This window comes from Hippopotamus amphibius, chromosome 1 (genome assembly GCF_030028045.1).
Source record: "Hippopotamus amphibius kiboko isolate mHipAmp2 chromosome 1, mHipAmp2.hap2, whole genome shotgun sequence".
Lineage (NCBI taxonomy): Eukaryota > Metazoa > Chordata > Mammalia > Artiodactyla > Hippopotamidae > Hippopotamus > Hippopotamus amphibius.
Window position 1 is genome coordinate 35,020,112 of NC_080186.1, and position 20,838 is coordinate 35,040,949.

At 43.2% G+C, this 20,838-nt stretch overlaps 1 protein-coding gene across 1 annotated transcript; it reads left to right on the top strand.

The window, feature by feature from the left end:
• Positions 1 to 11,990: 11,990 nt before the first annotated feature.
• CFAP144 (cilia and flagella associated protein 144) lies at positions 11,991 to 20,828 on the top strand. The gene is made up of 4 exons (XM_057705638.1): positions 11,991 to 12,201; positions 14,923 to 14,982; positions 16,958 to 17,061; positions 20,638 to 20,828. The coding sequence occupies exons 1-4, from the start codon at positions 12,069 to 12,071 to the stop codon at positions 20,746 to 20,748; spliced, it is 408 nt and encodes a 135-aa protein (XP_057561621.1). The 5' UTR covers positions 11,991 to 12,068; the 3' UTR covers positions 20,749 to 20,828.
• The last annotated feature ends 10 nt before the right edge of the window (positions 20,829 to 20,838 follow it).

The window sequence follows — 20,838 nt, forward strand, 5'->3', positions numbered from 1 at the left end:
GAGCGTTCCTCCTGTACACCTGAGAACTTAAACATAGGATAATTAAAAGACAACAAAAAGTATCAAAATGCTTAGGAGACTGCTATTCATGCCTTTTATCCAATCCAATGGATGCAATGCTTTTAATCCATCAGCTATACTTTGTAAAGTAGCAAATTTGGTGTAGAGACTGCAAAAATCATATTGCATGCCAGTTATTTTAGTTTGTAATTGTTGTACGTCCAGTGTGAGACCATCCGCTCCATATCCCAGCAGATGTGTCACTGGCATCATGGCCATTCCAGATTTGTAATGTTCTTAAACTTAAGGGAAGTTTCCATATTTTTGTTTGAGCTCTGCCATTCTCTAATTGAGGCCAAGGAAGTATTAATCCAATCCTAAGCCATAAGATGGGATAGGGCGAGTGCATGGCAATATTGGTATATGCCATCACAACCTTTTATAGGGATTGCAGGAGGAGTTTTTTTGGTGTAAACCATTAGAGACTGCATACCCCTTAGGGGACCAGTTTCATACTGTTCCATAGGAACCATTAAGTAGTATCACACCCTCCGTCCCACAGCAAACATCCCAAAGAATCTGATCTTGTCTGTCAGCCCATATCCGTTTTATTTTACACAAAGGTCTATCAGGGATGGCATAATTAGTAAACTTAGTCTCCAAAGCTCAAACCTGAAAACAAATGTACAAAGTTCATCTCCGGAGATTCTACATCCCATTCAAGATGGCGTTTCTTTGGAAAGCTCATGATATGGCTTAATTCTCCGAGATGGAATCCACACAGGTTCCAGGCCTTGTCCTGGTGACACACAAGCAAACCCTCTTCCCCATGTGATTAACCTTCCTGATGACCAGATATTAGTCAATGGGTCCTGCCACCATATCAGCGGCTGTGAATCATTAAAATGAGTCACATTCCTAGATGAGGCTCGAAAATGCCTCTCAGCTGCTGTATCCGTAGCCTGTGCAGATACATTCAAAAAATTAATAGTAAATAAGGCTTTATTTAAAATTGTTTGTTGCCCTTGGGTGATTCCCCCTTTTTGTTTTTGGAGCATGTTTTTAAGTAGTTGGTTTGCTCTTTCAACTATTGCTTGTCCCTGGGGGTTGTAAGGAAGTCCTGTAGAATGTGATATAGACCACATATCAAGAAATTGTTGAAATGGTTTACTAATATAAGCAGGGCCATTATCTGTTTTAATGGCTTGTGGCAACCCCATGACTGCAAAGCATGCATATAAATGCTTTTGCACATGCTTTGCAGTTTCACCAGACTGGGCAGTAGCCCATATAAATTGAGAAAATGTATCAATGGTTACATGCACATAGGAGAGCTTACCAAAGGATGAGATGTGAGTAACATCCATTTGCCATAAAGAATTAGGGCGCAAGCCCCGTGGGTTTACACCAGGTTCAGATTGCTGAGGATTATTAATAATTTGGCATGATGGACACGTTCTTAATATATCTTTGGCTTGATTCCATGTAATATCAAACTTCATTTTTAAGCCTTTAGCATTTACATGAGTTAATTGGTGGAAATGTTGAGCTTCATCCAATACGGGTGCAACAAGTCTATCAGCAGCTCTGTTACCTGTTGCCAGAGGCCCAGGCAAAGTAGTATGGGCCCGAATATGGGTAATATAAAAAGGAGCGTTTCTAGAATGGACAACTCGTTGAAGTAATAGAAAAAGATCATAAAGAGGCTGTGGAATAGACTGCTTGATAGTAGCAGTTTCTATCATATTAGTGGCTTGAACCACATAGGCAGAATCAGATAAAATATTAACCGCCTGAGGTATGTCTTGCAAAGCACAGATAACTGCATATAATTCTGCTTGCTGAGCTGAAAAGTGAGGGACAGGGATTTGTCGTGTTTTAAATCCCGTATATCCCGCTCAGCCCTTACTAGAGCCATCAGTAAAAATTATAGAAGCATCTGGTATAGGATCAGATTTTGTTATTCGAGGTAGAATCCATTGAGTTCTCTTAAGAAACTGCAAAATGGGATTTTTCGGATAGTGATTATCAATTTTTCCAATATAATCAGCAAAGGCAATCTGCCAACTTACACAATTTTGGAAACAAGCCTGAATTTCTTTAGTAGTTAAATTAATAATTATATGTGAAGGGTCAGTTCCAATTAAATGCTTACTTCGAGTTCTTCCCTTCAGAACCAACTGAGTTAATAATTCTAAATAAGGTGACAAGGATTTTACCATAGTATTTGCTAAAAACAACCATTCCACAATTCCTTCATTTTGCATTAATATCCCCGTAGGTGAATGAGGAGAAGGTAATATAATTAATTGCAATGGCTGATTAATAGTTACTCTCTGTAATTGAGAAGAATGAATTTTATTTTCTACAAGTTTTAGTTCCTCTAAAGCAGCTGATGTTAAAGTTCTTGGACTATTTAATTTTGAATCTCCTTTTAACAAAGCAAATAGGTTAGACAATGCATAGGTGGGGATCCCTATGCATGGGCGAAGCCAATTAATATCTCCTAGGAGTTTTTGCAAATCATTAAGAGTTTGGATTTGATCTGACCTCAGTTCCACCTTTTGTGGTCTAATAGTTGTTCTATCAACTATTGTGCCCAAATATTGATATGGGCTATGCATTTGTACCTTTTCTGGAGCTATTTTAAGTCCTGCTCTATCAAGGCAAAGCTGCATGCTAATATACGCAGAAGTAAGCAAATCTTGATTAGGAGCAGCACATAAGATATCATCCATGTAATGGATAAGATAACAATTAGGAAATTCTAGTCGTACTGGTTCAAGGGCTTTAGCAACAAAATTCTGGCAAATAGTAGGGCTATTCAACATGCCTTGAAGTAACACCTTCCATTGAAACCTTTTTCGAGGTTCTTTATTATTTAGTGCAGGCACAGAAAAAGCAAATTTTTCTTTATCTTTGGGATGTAATGGAATGGTGAAAAAGCAGTCTTTCAGATCAATAACTATTAGAGGCCAATTAGGAGGGATCATATTAGGTGATGGGAGGCCTGGTTGTAAGGCCCCCATTGGTTGTATAACTGCATTGACTGCTCTGAGATCTGTTAATAAACGCCATTTACCAGTTTTTTTCTTTATTGGAAATACTGGAGAGTTCCATGGGCTAAAAGATTCTTCAATATGTACAGGTGTATCAGTTTTCCAGGTCAATGGGATTGGTGCTGGGGGAAGCAGTAAGCTTTTACGAACAGTGGCCACTAGTGAAAAGACTGATATCCAAGACCTTCTCTATTTGCATTACCTTCAGCTGGAATGGGAAATAGTTTCCCTTGATGATATTTACCAAGACCTAACCCTGGCTGATATCCTTGATTTATTTGCATTTCTTGACTTTGCATACTATAAGTATCTAACGTTGGAATGTGGATTTCAGCCTTCCATTGTTGCAATAAATCCCTTCCCCATAAATTAATTGGAAGGTCTGCTATATAGGGTTGTAAGTGGGCTGGCTGCCCATCTGGGCCAATACAAGGCAATATTTTAGCACTTTGCTGCAAGCCATGAGCTCTATCTAAACCTACCACTGTAATGTCTGCAGGACAAGTAGGCCAGCGAGAAGGCCAATGATTACTGCTTATAATTGAAACATCAGCACCTGTGTCTATTAATCCTCTAAAAGCTTTTCCATTTATAGTTACTGAGCATGTCGGGCGTGTTTCTAAAATTTTTTCAGAGAGGAAAACTTTAGCCTCTCCTGTGCTTCCAAAGCCTCTCGTTCTCCTTACTTTTGTACTATTGCCAATCTTATAATATGGCAGAATAAGCAACTGTGCTATTCTATCACCTGGATGGGCTTTCCATGGAACCGAAGTTGATATCATCACTTTAATTTCTCCAGTATAGTCATTATCAATCACTTCAGTATGAATTCTAATTCCTTTTTGTTTTTCAGTTTCGTTTGGCACTGCACATGCCCATCGGTCCTCTGATTGACCGGCTTCTTCATCAAAGCTATCATTTGAGCCCTCAGGAGCCCATAGAGGCTCTAATAGAGGCTCTAATATTGACTTAATCAGAGACCACATTTGACCAAACAGAACCTGGTACGGGAGTCCCTTTAGAATGCAGTTTTTTAAGTTCGTTCCCAACCTTATCCCTAAGTACATAAACCCAGTGTTAGCCTAAAGAAGGAAACTATATACAATATTCTCTCAATTATTTACAGAATTTCTAACAATCGACCTTCACTTGCTTTTTACAAGACCTTCACTTGCTTTTTACTCCACCTGCCCTTAGGAGCTGCCGTAACAGGCATACATCTGGTCGATATTAATCTAAACTTTTATTTCCCATATTTTACCCCGAACACAAACTACCCAAGAGATTTACTTACTGGCAGGATTTTCTCAGAGGCCTCTTACTCTCCTCTTGGGGGCTTCACGGCACTTCCCAATTCTTTACTTTTATCAATTTCACTTTCCGTGAACCTTCGTCACTCAAGCCTTTCGAGCCCCACGTTGGGCGCCACTTGCCGAGACCAGCTCGGCGACTCGAGGTGAGTGACGGGTGCCGCAAGCTTGAAGAAGACACAGACACAGACTGAAGAGAAAGATGGGACCGGGGGACTCAAGACCTCTAGGATCAAGAGCCCCGCTGACTCATCCCAGGCTGCTTTTATTGAGTTCGTGGGCTTACATTCTCAGGTTACACTCATAAACAATCAAAGGCCTCACATGACTGAGGCAATGATCTTTGTTTACTTCCTGGGTCCGAGTTGAGCAGGTGTGGATCTGAGCTGGGGGTGGAGAGCAAAACAGCCCGGGGGGTAGGAGACCTCTCTCAGATATTGGGGGTCTGTGCCCCACCCGTGTTGGCCCCTCTGCGACTGTGCCTGTCTTAGGTTGTTCCTCCCTTGAGGAATCTTACCCGTCTCTGGCTAACCAGTCATCCTCCAGGGCCAAACACGGTGATATAAGGAAGGTTCTATGCGCCACCCCTGTTGGCCCCTCTGCGGCTGTGCCTGTCCTAGGTTGTTCCTCCTCTGAGGAATCTTACCCGTCTTTGGCTAACCAGCCATCCCTCAGGACCAAACAGGGTGATATTAGTCTCCACGCCCCGCACCCTCAGCTCCTCCACTGCTCAAGCAGGACATTCTGAATCCCATCGCTCGGCCCACATACTTAAACATTTTCAAGGTTTCAAAAAGGTTCCAGAATGTCTTCCCACAGAGGAGAGCATATGGCTTTTCTCTTTTATGTGTTAATGTGGTGATATTCAAAATATGGTATTTCCAAATATTGAACCAACTTTGCACCTCTGACAAATCTCATTTGATCATGATGTATGATTCTTTTTATATATTACTAGATATTATTTTCCAATACTTGGTTAAGAATTTTTGCATCTATATTCATGAAGGATATTTATCTTTAGCTGTCCTTTTGGTAATAACTTGTCCAGTTTTAGTATCAATGTACTGCTGACCTCATAAAATGAGTTGGGAATTGTTCCCTCAATCTCTGTTTTCTGAGAGAGTGTGTGTAGTATCGGTGTTTTCTTCAATTTGTGTTTGACAGATTAATCAGAAAACCATCTGGCCCTGGGAGGTATACTGTGGGAAGTTTTTCAACTACAAATTGAATTTTTTAAATAGATATAAAGCTATGCAGATTGTCTCTCCCTCTCTCTCTCTCTCTCTCTTTTCTGTTCTGTTCTGGAAATTTATAACTTCACAGAAGTTAGCCACTTCATCTCAGTCATCAAATTTATCGACCAAATTCTTTATAATATTTCCTTTCTCTCCAGATAATGTCTCCAGGGCGTGTAATGATGCCCCACTTTTACTCATCATATTGATCACGTGTCTTCTTTTTTTCTGTTGATTAGTTTATATGTATTGTTGAATTTTCTACAAACCAGCTTTTGATTTTATTGGTTTTATCTACTGATTACTTGTTTTCCATATCATTAATTTCTACTCTTTATTACTTCTTTAGTTCTACTTATTTTTTTATTAAAATTTGCTCTTCTTTTACCAGTTTCCAAGGTATAAGCCTAATCCATCAGTTTTGTACCTTGATTCTTTCTTAGTACCAGCAGTTAAAGCTATAAATTCCCCTCTAAGCACTGATTTGTATATATTCTAAAAATCTTAATAGTTGTGTGTTCACTTCTTATCAGTTCAAAGTATTTTCTAACTTACGATTTTCTTTGATTTAAGACTTCTTTAGAAATGTGTAATTTGCAAGAAATTTGAATTTTCTAGCTATCTTTTGATTCTTGACCTCTAACTTAAATCTGTTGCAGTCAGAGTACATATTTGTATGATTCGTTCCTTTTAAATTTACTGAAACTTGTTTTCTGGTGTAACATATGGTCTATATTGGTTAGTACTGTACATGAAATTTAAAGGAATGCGTAGCCTGATATCAATGGGTCAATGTGCTCTAATTGTCAATTAGGTCAAATTGGTTGATAGTGTTTTCAAGTCTTCTATATACTCACAGATTTTCTGTTTGCTTGCTTTGTCAGTTACTAAGATAGAAACATTGGCAGTTCTGTCAGTTTTTGCTTTATGTGTTTGAAAGTTCAGTTATCAGATCCATGCCCATTTAGAACTGGTATGTCTTCCTAGTGAATTGACCCTTCCATCTTACGCAGTATGTCTCATTAATCCTGGTGATATGCCATGTCCTGAAGTCTACTTTGTCTGATATAAACATAGCCACCCCAACTTTCATATTATTCATGTTTGCTTGGTGTATCTGAGTCTAGCTTTTCACCATTAATCTATATGTGTCTTTACAGTTAAAGTAGATTTATAGTAATTGACACATAGTAAGGTCTTAATTTTATCCAGTTCAACAATCTGTTTTTTAATTGGGCTATTTATATTCAATATAATTATCACTATGGTTGGATTTGAATATTACATATTGCTATTTGTAGTCTATCGTGACATCTCTTTTTTGTTCCTTATTGCTTCTTTTCTTGTCTTCCTTTGGAAAAATTGAGATTCTCTGTACTATTTTCATTGTTTTCATTAATGTCTTGTGAGCTTTAGTTTCTTTGTCTTATTTAGTGGTTTCTCTAAGATTTACAATATGCATCTTTAGCTTATTCCAGTCTACCCTCCATTAATATTATACCACTTGTTACATAACACAAGATTGTTACAATTGTACACTTCCATTTCCCCCTGTTTTCCTTTTTATTACTCAGCCATAAAAAGGAATGAAATGGAGCTATATGTAATGAGGTGGATAGACCTAGAGTCCCCCTGTTTTTGTGCTTTTGTTGCTATACATTGTATTTCTGCACATTTTGACATCCACAATACACTGATATTATTTTTACTTCAAGCAGTCAATTTTTTTAGTAGAAATTGAAAAAGGATTCTTTTATATTTACCAACATAAAGTTGGTAAATAAAAATTTTATCTGTTATTATTTTCTTTGTCTTGAAGAACTTCCTTTAACATTTCTTAGAGGGCAGATCTGCTGTTGAGGAGTTCTCACTGCTTTTGTTTACCTGAAAAATTCTTTATTCTACCTTCATTCTTGAAGGATGTTTTCACTGATTATAGGATTCCAGGCTGACAGTTTTATACTTTCAGCACTTTAATGAAGTTCTATTGGCTTCAACTTCACATTGTTCTGATGAGAGGTCTGCGTATATTAAATTTGCTACTCTGTACATAATCTCCTTTTTTCCCCTCTTGATGCTTGTATCAATGGTTTTCAGAAACTGGATTATAATGTGCTTTAATGTGGGTTTCTTTATATTCATCCTGCATGGGCTATATTGAACTTCTTGGATCCATGAATTTTTACTGGTCACCAAATTTGGTGAAAACTAATTCACCATTAGTTCTTCAAATATTTTCATGTTCCTAAACTCCTATTTTTCTGAGTTTCCAGTAAGACATGTTAGACACTAGTTTGTCCGTGGGTCACTGAAGCTCTTGTTTATTTTTGTTATCATTTTTCTCTCTATTTTAATCTAGATGGTTCTAGTGAAATGTCTTCAAGTTCACTGACATTTTCTTCTCCAGTGTCAAACTTTAATCCCATCCAGTGAAATTTTTATTTCATATTTTTTCATCTTTATTGGAGTATAATTGCTTTACAGTATTGTGTTAGTTTCTGCTGTACAACAAAGTGAATCAGCTATATGTATACATATATCCCCATATCCCCTCCCTCTTGAGCCTTCCTCCCACTCTCCCTATCCCACCCTTTTAAGTCTTCACAAAGCATTGAACTGAACTCCATGTGCTCTGTAGCAACTTCCCACTAGCTATCTATTTTACATTTACTAGTGTGTATGTGTCAATGCTACTCTCTCACTCCGTCCCAGCTTCCCCGTGCCCCACCTCCCTCCCCCCATGTCCTCAAGTCCATTCTCTACATCTGCACGTCTATTCCTGCCCTGACACTAGGTTCATCAGTACCATTTTTCTAGATTCCATATATATGCATTAGCATACAGTATTTGTTTTTTTCTTCCTGATTTACTTCACTCTGTATGACAGACTCTAGGTCCATCCACCTCACTACAAATAGCACAGTTTCATGCCTTTTTATGGCTGAGTAATATTCCATTGCATATATGTGCCACATCTCCAAAATTTCCATTTGTTTTTTTTTTATTACATCTATTTTTCTTGCTATGTTCATGTTTTCCTTTGTCTTTTAATGAATAATAGCTATGTTGAGGGCCTTGAAGTTTAAATTCCTTGATCTCAGCCATTTTTGCTTCTATTTGTTGGTTTTTTCTCATGGCTATGGGTCACAACTTCCTATTTCTTCAACTGTTTGCTTTTCCTATAGTTTTTAATTGATACTGCCCATTGTGAATGTTCCATGGTTGAATGCTGGATTTTGTTGTCTTGCTTTAAAAGGTGTTGGAAATATTTTGTCAGGCAGTTTGGCTACTTGTGGATCAATTTGATACTTTCAAAGCTTGTGTTGAAACTTTGTTAAGACTAGAGTAACCTTTTCTACAAGGCTAGCTTAGGTATATTACTAAAGTATAAAATCTTGGGGGTCTCTACTAAGTGCCTTCACAAGGCTTCTCTATTTAGTCAGAACTCACTCCTTCACAAGTTATGGAAATCATTCAGCTCACAGCTCCCTAGTCATTCTTTCATGGAGTTTCACCCTTCTTAGTATCAGGCAACACACTCAAGAGGATTCCATGCACACTTCTGGTTTCTCTCTCACTTGCTCTCTATCTTTCTCTCCCTCCCTCCCTCTGTCCCTCCACCCATCCCTTCCTTCCTCCTTCCACAACCCCCCTTCCACACCCTCTCCAGTTAACTGCTTCAGAAAATCTCAATTGCCTCAAAGTGCCTGAACCTCATTCTATGTCTTCTCAATCAAACAATGTTGCCATGCTCAGTTTGTGTTCCCCCCTTCCCTGCATATTTCAGAAAGTGCCTCCAGGCAGACATTTGGGACAACTGTAGGGCTCATCTCATCTGTTTCCCTTCTTTCAAGGAATCACAAACAGTTCTACTTGTCATTTGATGTCTAAAAACAATTGTTTCATGTATTTTATTTAGTTGTTTGAAGCAGGAAGGCAAACCCAGTCCCAGTTACTCTACTGTGACAATAAGTAAGCCTTGGTTTGTATTTTTATCCTATATTTTGCTTCCTCAATCTCCTACCCAAACAAACATTAACTCTATACCACATAGAATTGGTGTTGCACCATAGAGTTGGGTCTGTTGGTAGTTTTAATTAACAGTATTATATTATAAACCTTTGCCTTTTCTAGTTTTTCAATCAACATTGTTTTTAAAGGTCTGTCCATATTTCTATAGTACATTCAGTTTGTGGTTTTAGCTGCTGCATAGTTGTCTCAGGAGCATACAATGTACATTTCCTTATGTATTAATATTTTTTTATGTTATGAAATAGTTTTAATTTTCTTCTTCATAAAAGATTCATGTATTCCTTGTTAGATTAATTCCTCAATAATTCAGTTTGTTGCTAAAGTGAACGGTATTTATTTTCCATTCTATTTTCTAGTTGATTTCCCTGTTAACTAGGTCCCTGCATCTGATTCTAACTGAGAGGCAACCAGAGATGTTAAGAAAAATCTGTAACTTCAGACACTGAATGAGAAGCTAGAGGGCCATGGCCATCATGTTTTTCAACTTTCCAGTATTTCCCAATACATAGTCTTAGAGTTTAGAAGTATACTGATGGCCGGGGGAATGACCGAAAGTAAGCAAAAGCTAGACACAGAGAGCCAATGGGCTGGGCTGTGATACGTTCAGAGGTCAGGCTCCCGGCACCCAGAAGACATAAGAATGTGGACCTGGTGTGCAGGGAAGTTGAAGCTACAGAGATTCCAACCCCTCCTTTTTCTGAGCCTTCACCTAGTTCTAGCCCTGTGTGGAGTGAGGGCTGCTGCACCACTGGCCCAGGCTACAGAAAGCTCAGTTTGGCATGGGACACATACAGTCTTGCCAGTTTTCCCAATGCTAACAATATGGCTCCTCAGAAAATTGATGGTTTATTTTCTTCTTATCCTTAGGAAGGTAGTGAAGACCTCAGGAGGCTGTTAGACTCTTGCTAGAAAAAGGGACCCAGGCATGGCTCACAATGACAAGTAACAGAGGTGCTTCTCTAGCTCAGCCAGGTGCAATGAAATCTGTTTGCATTTCTGCATGATGTAAGGGTTTATGTAATGATGTAAGCAGAAGAAAATCACAGGGCCATCTGGTTGAACATTCAGTCAGCCTGCAAACATTTACCAAACACCTTCATCTGTACATATTGTGCCAGGTACTGGTAACCCAGAGATGGACTGGACGTATTTCTTGTTCTCAAGTAACTTAGTTCTATATAAGTAAATTTAGTAAAGTATTCTAGGACCACAGATTTGATATTGAGTATGGCACAAAGAAAAATTGGACTAGGGGCTGTAGAGCCCAGAAAGGTTTTTGAAAGATTACTTGTGAGCTCATTATAAACATTAGGCGACTGTATCCCAGACAGACAACAGAGAAAAGAGCCTTCCAGGTCAAGGAGATGGAGCAGCTGGAGCTAAAGCAAGGATCAGGATGTCACTTGCTGGGCTCAGGAAACTGCAGACATGTCTACGCAGCTGGCATGTTCAACATTGTGTCTCCAGGCCTAAACTCACGGGGAACACACTGTCCTGAATGGAGGGATGGACGGATGGGCAGATGCATGGATGGATAGACAGATGAAGTGCACATAGTGAGGAAGACCACAAGTTCTGGAGTCAATGTTTAGGTGCTTCCTAAAAGCGGGGGTGGCTCCTTTCTTCATGCTACGCTTACTTTTAATTCTTTCAATATAAGCTATATTATATAAGGTATCTAGAGTAGTAAAATTCATAGAAAAAGTAAAATGGTGGCTGCCAGGGGCTAGGGGGAGGAAGCAATGGGGAGTTGTTTAATGCATATAAAAACGATCTAGAAATCAGTTTCACACAGTGTGACTATACTTCACACTACTGAACTACAATACTTTAAAATGGTTAGATGATAAATTTACGTGTATTTTACAAGAATTTTTTAAATTTAAAAAAACTATAAAGTCGCTAAGTTACTTTTAGGGTTAGGAAAGGGTTATTCTACCTATATTATCACACGGGTGATCTGCGCCAGAATGTCTTCTCAGATGGGAAACCTCCGCTGTTTGTGAGATAGACATAGAGGGTCTCGATTCTGGGCATCTGCTTTGAAGTGGGAGACGTTTCTGACTCCTTCCAAAATCCTTCTTAGGAAATGACTGGCCAAGGCGAGGTCCATTCCTAAGCCCAGTTACCTCTCAGGTCTGTCACTTCAAGGAGAGTCGTTTTGGGGCGGTGTCCGGCCGCGGTACTGTAAGCAGGCTAGGTCCTAAGAAGCTGGAGAGGTGAGTCGAGTGGCCAAAGGGGGCGGGGCGGGATGGGCGCGGGTTAGAAGATTCGGGGCGGGGCGGTGGGCGGGCAGGAGTGAGGTCTAAGGGAGGACGTGTTGCCTGGAGACGGCTTGGGACTCTGTTGCCTGGAGACCTGGCACCCGGTGAGCGTCCGGAGGGCGGTGAGAGGGGGCGGTACTGACTGGACGCAGCAGAGCCAAGGCCATGGCTGGACACCAGAAGGAGAAGGCGATCGCAGATGAGGTCCACCAGAACCAGATCCTGCGGGAATTGTACCTCAAAGAGTTACGAACCCAAAAACTCTACACGCAGTATCACGTGAATCCACTCCGCAAGGGTGAGGGGCGCGGCGGGATGCAGGAAGGGAACGGGGGAGCCCCCTGGAAGGAGCCGGCAGGGGTGCGGGTCGGGGTGCTGGGTGGAGCACAGAAGCAGACGCCTCCTCTGACCTCTCATCCCTTCATAACCTTCAGGAACTATGACTTTGGGGGTGGGGAGGGGTCTCACCCCCCCATCACATCAACCATATTAGATACGTTAAAATGCATCCACATCCTGATTAAATTAAATTTTATTGTAAAAAATTTGAAAGGCTTTTTGTAAATTTGTTTTTGAAATATTTTGCAGGGTTTTATATTTTGTTTTACATGGATTTTGGTTTGTTAATTAATAAGTTAAAGGATTTCTTTCCGTCTTCTAACATTGTCTTAAGACCTTTAGAAAGTTCTAGGGGAGCAGATTCAGGGCCTGACGATGCTGCCTGATAAACTGTCCCCACCCTCACGCCTCACTTTGCACATTCCTGGGCCGGTTTCATCCAGTCCTGTAACATCAGCTCCCCCTAAATGCTACTGAGGCTCAAATGGAGCCCCAGACCCACGTCCCCAACTACCTCCCAACTCCCTTCCCCTGGACATCCCTTAGGTACCTCAGACACACCTGTTCAGAAAACTAGGCTCCTCCCACACCCCTGCCGCCCCTGCAGCTACTCCAGAAGATTTTGTTTTAGCAAAAGGCACCACAGCCCTTCTCTCTCCCAACTTAGAAGCCTGGGAGTCATCCTCAGTCTCTCTCTCCCTCACTCCCCACCGCGGGGTAGGCACAGTCCTGTGTCTTCCTTATCATTTCTCTCACATGAGGGTTCCCGTGTTCCTGCCTCACTGCGAGACACCATCATGCGTGGGGAGGCATCCCCACCTCACCTATCTCCACCCTCTCTCCATCCTCATTCCCAAACCTCAGCAGGGCCCTCCTCGTTCCTGCCTGCCTTGGTCTGATGGGCAACGAACTCTCTCTTTCCCTCCAGTCCCAGGCCTCCACCCCTCCCCTTCACCACTGCTGGCGAGAGCTGTGCTAAAGGGATCTGATCATCCAGTCCCTCTGTAAAATCCTCAGTGGCCCCACAGTTTCTGAGTTGAGGTTTAACCTGATCAGTACATGAGGCCCCTGTGGCTCTAGCTCTGTTGCCCACCCAGCTTCACCCCGACTCCCCCCACCCCCACCCATGCACTGTTCCTTTAATAAACATTTTAGTGCCTATTCTTCACAGCTCTTTTCTATCCCACTGTATCTAAATGCAAGGATTTCCTAAATCATCTTCACTTTCTGAACTTCTCCCCCAGTCCTGGGCCTAATTAACTGCAGTCCACTGCAGCCCAGCTTTGCAAAGAAAGTATAATGTCATTTTTTAATAGAATTTGTATGTAGTTAAGGTGTACCACGTGATGTTTAGATATACATATATATATACACAGTGAAGTGATTACAACAGTCAGCTAAGGGGCATATCCACCTTCTTACACACTTACCTTGTCGGGGGAGGGTGGTGAGAGTACAGAAAATCTATGTCTTCCTTTTGCTTATACTTAACCTGGTTTTCCTCTGGAGCCCCCAACTACTGATTTCAAGAAAACCAGTTAACATCCAATTCTGTTTGAACTTGGTCCATTTCAACAATTTAAATAATCCCTTCAGCCAGTGTCCAGGCTTCCTAGGGAAAGTGCTTCATCTCCCAGCTCACGGTCCTTGGGCACGTGATTAATATGATCCACTGGGATTAAGTGAGGAAATGTTAGAATTTGTATCTATGTTTACACTTATGTATAAAGAAAGAAATGATGCTTTTTTAATATATGACAATAGGGCATAGAGACTATAGAAATACACGTACGCAGTTTTTTGCTGGTAGGAGTTTGAGATAAAGCACTTAGAGACCGCTGGTTCCTTCTGGCCTCTGCTCATTTACTCCTGCTCTCTTCCTAGCTCCCTCCACTAGAGTTACTCTGCCTCTCGATGCTTCTCTAGCTCACCAGCCTCGCTCTTGGATCCTTCCCACGTACCCTCCCACAACAAGTTTATTCAGAACTCTGCTCTGATGTATGTCCTTAGAGACACATCACCCACACTGCACCCCACCATCACTATGGGTTTACCCATGTAACCTGCTTTCTGTTGGTGTGCATCTCACTTATATTTGCCTGATATTATATCAATATGTCTGTGTATTGAGTGTCACCACAAATAGAGGGGAAGCTCAGGGAGTACGGGGACCTTCTCTGTCCTATTTGCAGCCCTATCTCCAATGCACCAGTAATTACGAGCTGAATAGATGTCTGTGGATCCTACTCCTCCGTTACCCCATGGCCTCCTGGCTGCCTAGTATGTCTGCATCCCCACAGACCAGTCTGTCCAAGAGGACATTCTGCGATGATGCAAATGTTCTCTCTCTGTGCTTCGCTGCCCTAAGTGGTAGCCAGTAGCCACATGTGGCTGTTGAGCACTTGAAATGTGGCTGGTGGGACTGAGGAATGAATTTTCAACTGTATTAAATTTAAATTATTCAAATTCAAGTTGCCACATGTGGCTGGTGGCCACCATACAGGACAGTGCCTCTCAGATTGTGAGGTCCTTAAAGGTCTTATGCCCTAGTACCCAGCATAATACCTGACTCGTGACAGACACTCAGAAAATGCTGAATGGGTGTCCGGCCTAGGGTGGGTCTTAGAGAGGCCAGGGAGATCACTTTTTAACTTGAACCTGTGACGCTGTTTTTCTCTAGTTCACACAATTGCCAGAAAGCCCATGTCTTGGCATGATAACCTGGAGGAACCTGCAGATGGTAAGTCCGGGGTCTGAGAATACCACTGAGATAGAGCACAGAGAGGCAGCTGGCTGGGAGCCTCCCAGGGCAGTGGTTCCTTGGAGCAAGCCTCAGTCCTCTGTTTGATCATCTGAAAACTGGGCACATACTGACAAAGAGTATGTGTCACAGACTCTTTGTGCTCACAAGAGACCAACATATGCAAACAAACTGCCAGGTTATTAACTGTCAAGCCAAAGAACATGTTCCTAATGGCCCTGACATTGCAGTCATTCATCCATCCAGTAGTCAGCTGTTACAAGCACAGGTTCTGGCGTCCTGCTAACTGAGTTCAAATCCTCATTCTGCCGCTCATTAACTGTGTGACTTTGAGCAAGTTTTTTAACCTCTCTGAGCCTATCTCTTAGGGGTATTGTGAGGATTAAACAAAATAATGCAAGTGCTTAGAGCAGTATCTGGTACATGGTGATCAGGACATGCTGTTATTTTCATTAGTACCACGTGACAGTCACTAGGATGGGGCTGGGGGTCCCACACCATAGTCAAGAAGACAGACAAGTAAATGCACAGGTAAACAGAGAGCAAGACTGCTATGGCAGCAGCATAGAAAACAGGTGCCCACCGCAGGCAGTGGACTTCTGCAAAGTCTTCTTGGAGGTAATAACAGGGTAAGGTGGAGTATGTCAGGGGTGGAAGACTGTGGAAGGACATTCCAGTTATATGAAAAAGCACAGTAATGAGATACCAGCACGGCCCAAGAACTGTGAGTAGTTTGGCATGGCTGTGATATATGGGTGAAGGGGGGTCACGTTTGGGAATGAGGGAAGAGAGAGACTTGATGGGATGCCTAATCCCTCTGGCAAGCTCTTCTCCTTCCCCTCTGCCTTCCTAGAGTGGAGTTTGATAGACAAAAGATGTGTCATGTATGTAGGAGGACAGGGTAGGGAGTGAGGAGTGGGAAGAAGGAGTGAGGATCTCATAGCTTCATAGAGACAGACAAGTAAGTAGACTAATAGCGAACAACCCAAGGACGTAAGGTTGTTATCTGTAGTGGAGACACCAGCCTGGCTAGAGGAAAGGATAGGAGCCGGGGACTTGCAGCAATAAGGAAAATAACAGGTGGTGATGGTCTTGAACACCAGGCAAGAGTTCATCACTAGCCGCCTTGTATCAGGATACACTCAGCCCAAGGCCAGGTCCTGTATTCTTTAATTCCACTCTCAGACATCTTGCTGAGGTAGATATTTTCCTCCCATTTTACAGATGAGCAAAGTGAGGCCCAGAGAAGTTAAACCAACTGTCAAGCTAGTAGCGGAAGGGCCATGAATGTCTGACTACAAGCCAGCTTCATCCCCTTGTCAGACTGCCTCTCTCAAATTGAGACTGGATAGGGTAGATTGAAAATGAAATATAAGTCCTTAAGCTGTGGAGTTACCAATATACCTGGTGTTGACAGTCTTGCTGATTTCAACCCAGAAGGATCTGACCTCACTCTGCTGCAGCTGCATTGCCCAAACTCGCTCATCCCCCAGGACATTTGTTCTTGCTGCCTGTGATGTGCTTTTCCTCTGCCTCTCTCAAGGCTGGCTCCTGCAAGCCATCCTACCTAAGCAGCCAGCGCTGCCTCCACGTGCCCCTTTGCCAACTCCCTCCTTCACAGTTTGCATCACTGTCTGCCACCAGCAGGTTTGTTTTCATACTTGTATATTGTGTCCCCTGTCCCCTCAGACTGCATCTCCAGGAGACCAGGCACCATGTCCGTTCCTCTCTGCTCTACCTCCAGGGCCCAGACAGTGCCTGGCACAGAGTTTGTGCTCAGCAAATGTTTGTTGAGAGATGAATGGAGGAACCAGACACCTGTGCCTCGAGGCCTAGTCAAGTCTCTGAGGCCGGTGCTCTGCCTCTAAGGGAGGATGTGGCAGAGTCAAGGGCACAGGATCTCTCATTTGGTCCCAAAGCCTGACTTCTTCATAACCCATGCCTCATCTCCCAGCCAGGTTTCTAAATCTTATCCACCATGCTGCCCAGGGACCGAGGAAGAGATACCCAGAGACACAGACTGAAAGCCAAGAGATTGGATGGGATTCAGAGCCCTTGGTAAGTGTCTCCTTTACTTAGAGGCTCAAGGGTAAGTCAGGGGTGGCTAAGAGAACAGAGTGTGGAGCCAGCTGCCTGGACTGGAACTCTGGCTATCACGTACTAGCTGTGTGACCCTGCTAAGTGACTAAGCTCTTTTGTGACTAAGTATCCTCCTAATACAGTGGAGATATTACAGCCCTTGGAAGATTGTTCCAAGGATTAAATCAGGTGGTGTTTGTAAGGTGCTCAGTTCTGTGCCTGGCAAGTAGTGAATGCTGGTAACTGTGAGTTAAGCAGAGCTTGCTGATGACAGATGGACGGCCTGAGTGTGCTCTCCCAGGTGTTAGTAGAGTGCTCTCGGGCATGTCGCCTACATCTCTAAATTCTGTCCCCTTCTCTGGAAAATGCGAACGCCAGTACCATATTTGCCTCGTTGACTGGAAGGGCACCACTAAGTGCAAGGAGCCTGGGAAACGCAGTCTTTAGCACGTGATCTCCCTAAATGATATAGGGCTTCTGTTCCTGAGGAAGAAATGCAGGATTTTGAATAGACAACCTGAAGAACTTCCTGCCACACTTGTCTTCCAACTCTGATTATGTCTTTCTTCACATAGAAGGTTCTAATTTCTACATAGCCAAATGTGCCAGTCTTTTCCATCCGGCTTCTGGGTTTTGTACCTTACTTAGGAAAACCTCCAAAAACCAGAGTTGCAAAACACCTAACTTTGCTGTTCATTTCCCCCTAGGTTGTTATTATTGGTGTTGTTAGCATTTGGCTTTGAGCCCATCTGTTTGTTTTGGGGAAGATGTGAGGTTGGAGACACTGTCCCCCAGCTGTGTCGGAACGTTCTTCACTACCTCAAAGGCATCGAGACCTGCACACCCTGTCTTTATATTTGCTGCCCTGCAGCCGCCTCCTGGCCCCCAGCCCCCCTCACTCCTTGGGGAAGTCCCACTCACCCTTCATGACATCATTTAGGCTTCCCTAAAGCCCAGTTAAGACCCTTCTGTCCCCCACGGCCCTTGTGCTTCTTGAGCACCGTGTGCTCCTGCTGCTGCAGTAGCCAGCTCATCATTAGTCCGTCAGTGTAACCGGGTGGCCCCAGAGCCAGACAGCCTGAGACCAAATCCCGGCTCCAATGCTCTCTAGCTTTGTGAACTTAACCTCTCTTAACTTTCATTTATCTGCCTTAAAATGGGGATAATAGGATCAACAGTTGCAGGTTTGTCGTGAGGACGAACTGCGACAACGTATGTAAACTGCTTAGGACAGTACCTGGCACATAGCACGTGCTCAGTACATGCGGGCTACGGGGATGCTGAGGAGGAGGAACAGACAAGAGGGCACACGGCCCAGCGGAGGACCAGTCAGGGGCTTCTCCTGGCCCATTGGCCTAATCCCTGTTTGTCTTCATCCCTTGAGTAATTTTCTAATACGCTCCCTTCCCAAGAACACCCCACGCCCTGTCATCCTCCTATTTCTACCACAGGGGCCTGGCTTTCTCACCCATGTGTACAACCCCAGTCTAGGCATGTGGCTCTGCACAGGGCTCCTGCATGGAGACTGGAATACGTAGCTCAGCGAGTCGGGTTTTACCAGTGAAGAGCCCAAGTAGCTGCTCATTTGCAACTGCTCCTCTTCAGATGTGGGGCATCGCCTTGGGGGGAGGAGACTGTGCAAGACAGGGAGAGGATCCCAGAGGGAGCCCCCACCTCTTACCCAAGGAGGACTGGGTCCAGAAGGAGAGGCACTGTTGGGCAGCTGGGGAAGAGAGAAATGCTCAAAGGGAAAAGGAGGAGAATGGGAGGTGGAGGCATATAATTTCCAGTGAATAAGGGAATGGAGAGGGGGCTTGTGAACAAAGGAAGGCAGAGTGAAGAAAAAATCCTCCAAGTAAGACAACTAAGCAATGTAGAAAAATATTACAAAGCACAAGTAATTTAACTCACTACTCTTCATTTTCTTAAAGAGAAAAGGCCTGACTCCCATGGGTACAAAGTGCATGGGTAGAAATGTTGCATCTTTGAACGGCACATCTCAGGGCAGGCCCACCAGCCATGATAGGAAGGAGAAGTGGCTCTGGGTTGGCCAGCCCTGCCCTGCCTGGGCCCCGAGATCACTAGTCACTATGGAGTTTCAGAGGGTCTGGAAATATGCCAAGCCTGTTCATTATAAACCTGGGGACAATGCCATCAGATGGCACTGGTGGCAAAGTAAGAAAGTATACCCAGAAAGCTTAGATCCAGGTGTCACACGACCATAAAAGGTAATTAAGCTTTCAGAATGATGTGTTTGGGGGTGGAAGAGGTTTGATCAGCCCCAACTTAACATAGGGCTCCCTGCCCCCTAGCAGCACCCCGCACAGGCAGAGAACGCCAGCCCCAATACTGGGACTCTGGGGAAGCCACACTCAGTGAATATCGCTCAGCCTCTGGTCTCCTGGTAACATTTGCTGAAAGTATAACCTTTTAGTCAATTGCACAGTGTAGCTTCTGTGACATGTATGTGTCCCAGGGCTCACTCAGTTCTCTGTGTAACTACTTCAACAACATCCAATCTTTCTTTCAGCAAATATGTCTTGAGTCCCCGGCGTGTGCTGGATACTGTTCCAGGTGCTGGGATACAGACACAGCACCTTGCCTCCTGGAGCTTCCATGCCAGTGGGGGAAGAGTCCACAGGCCTTCACTATAGGCAGTGGGAAAGGGCAGTGCGGCAACTCTGCACATGTTATTCTCATGTAATCCTGCAAGTCTTTTTTTTTTTTTTTCAACTCTTTATTGGAGTATAATTGCTTTATACTGTTGTGCCAGTTTCTGCTGTACAACAAAGTGAATCAGCTGTATTCATACATATATCCCCATATCCCCTCCCTCCCATGACTCCTTCCCACCTTCCCTATCTCACCCAAGTCATCACCCATCATCGAGTTGATCTCCCTGTGTTATGCAGGAGCTTCGCACCAGCTATCTGTTTTACAGTTGGTAGTGTATGTATGTCAATGCTACTCTCTCACTTCCTCCCAGCTTCCCCTTCACCCCCACCCCCACCCCCGTGTCCTGAAGTCCGTTCTCTACATCTGCATCTCTCTATTCTTGCCCTGACACTGGGTTCATCAGTACAATATTTTTAGATTCCATATATATGCTTCAGCATACAGTATTTGTTTTTCTCTTTCTGGCTTACTTCACTCTGTATGACAGACTCTAGGTCCATCCACCTCACTACAAATAACTCAATTTCATTCCTTTTTACGGCTGAGTAATATTCCATTGTATATATGTGCCACATCTTCTTTATCCATCCATCTGTTGATGGGCATTTAGGTTGCTTCCATGTCCTGGCTATTGCAAATAGTGCTGCAATGAACACTGTGGTACATGTATCTTTTTGGATTATGGTTTTCTCAGGGCATATGCCCAGTAGTGGGATTGATGTAAATGTTGTTGTCTTCATTTCACAGAGTTTAACAAGGAAAAGCACCAGAGGCCACACATCAGGAGACTAGGGCCTGATTCAAGTCCAGGTCCCTGCAAGCCCGGGTCTTCCCCCTTCCCCACAGGCTTCTTTCTGACCTTTGCATCCTCCTCTCTAGGTGAATCCACAACGCGATGACCACAGGCTGAATCACTTCAGGGTCCACAATGACATCACTCTGTACAAGGCTAAAATGTGGAGCTTGGGAGAAGATGACCACCACAAGTAGTCCTCCCGCAGTGCTGTCAGTCCTTGTCATTAATGCCCAGAGTTTGAGCTGCCCAGGTAAATAAAGATACTTTAAGGCCTAGGTCTGACT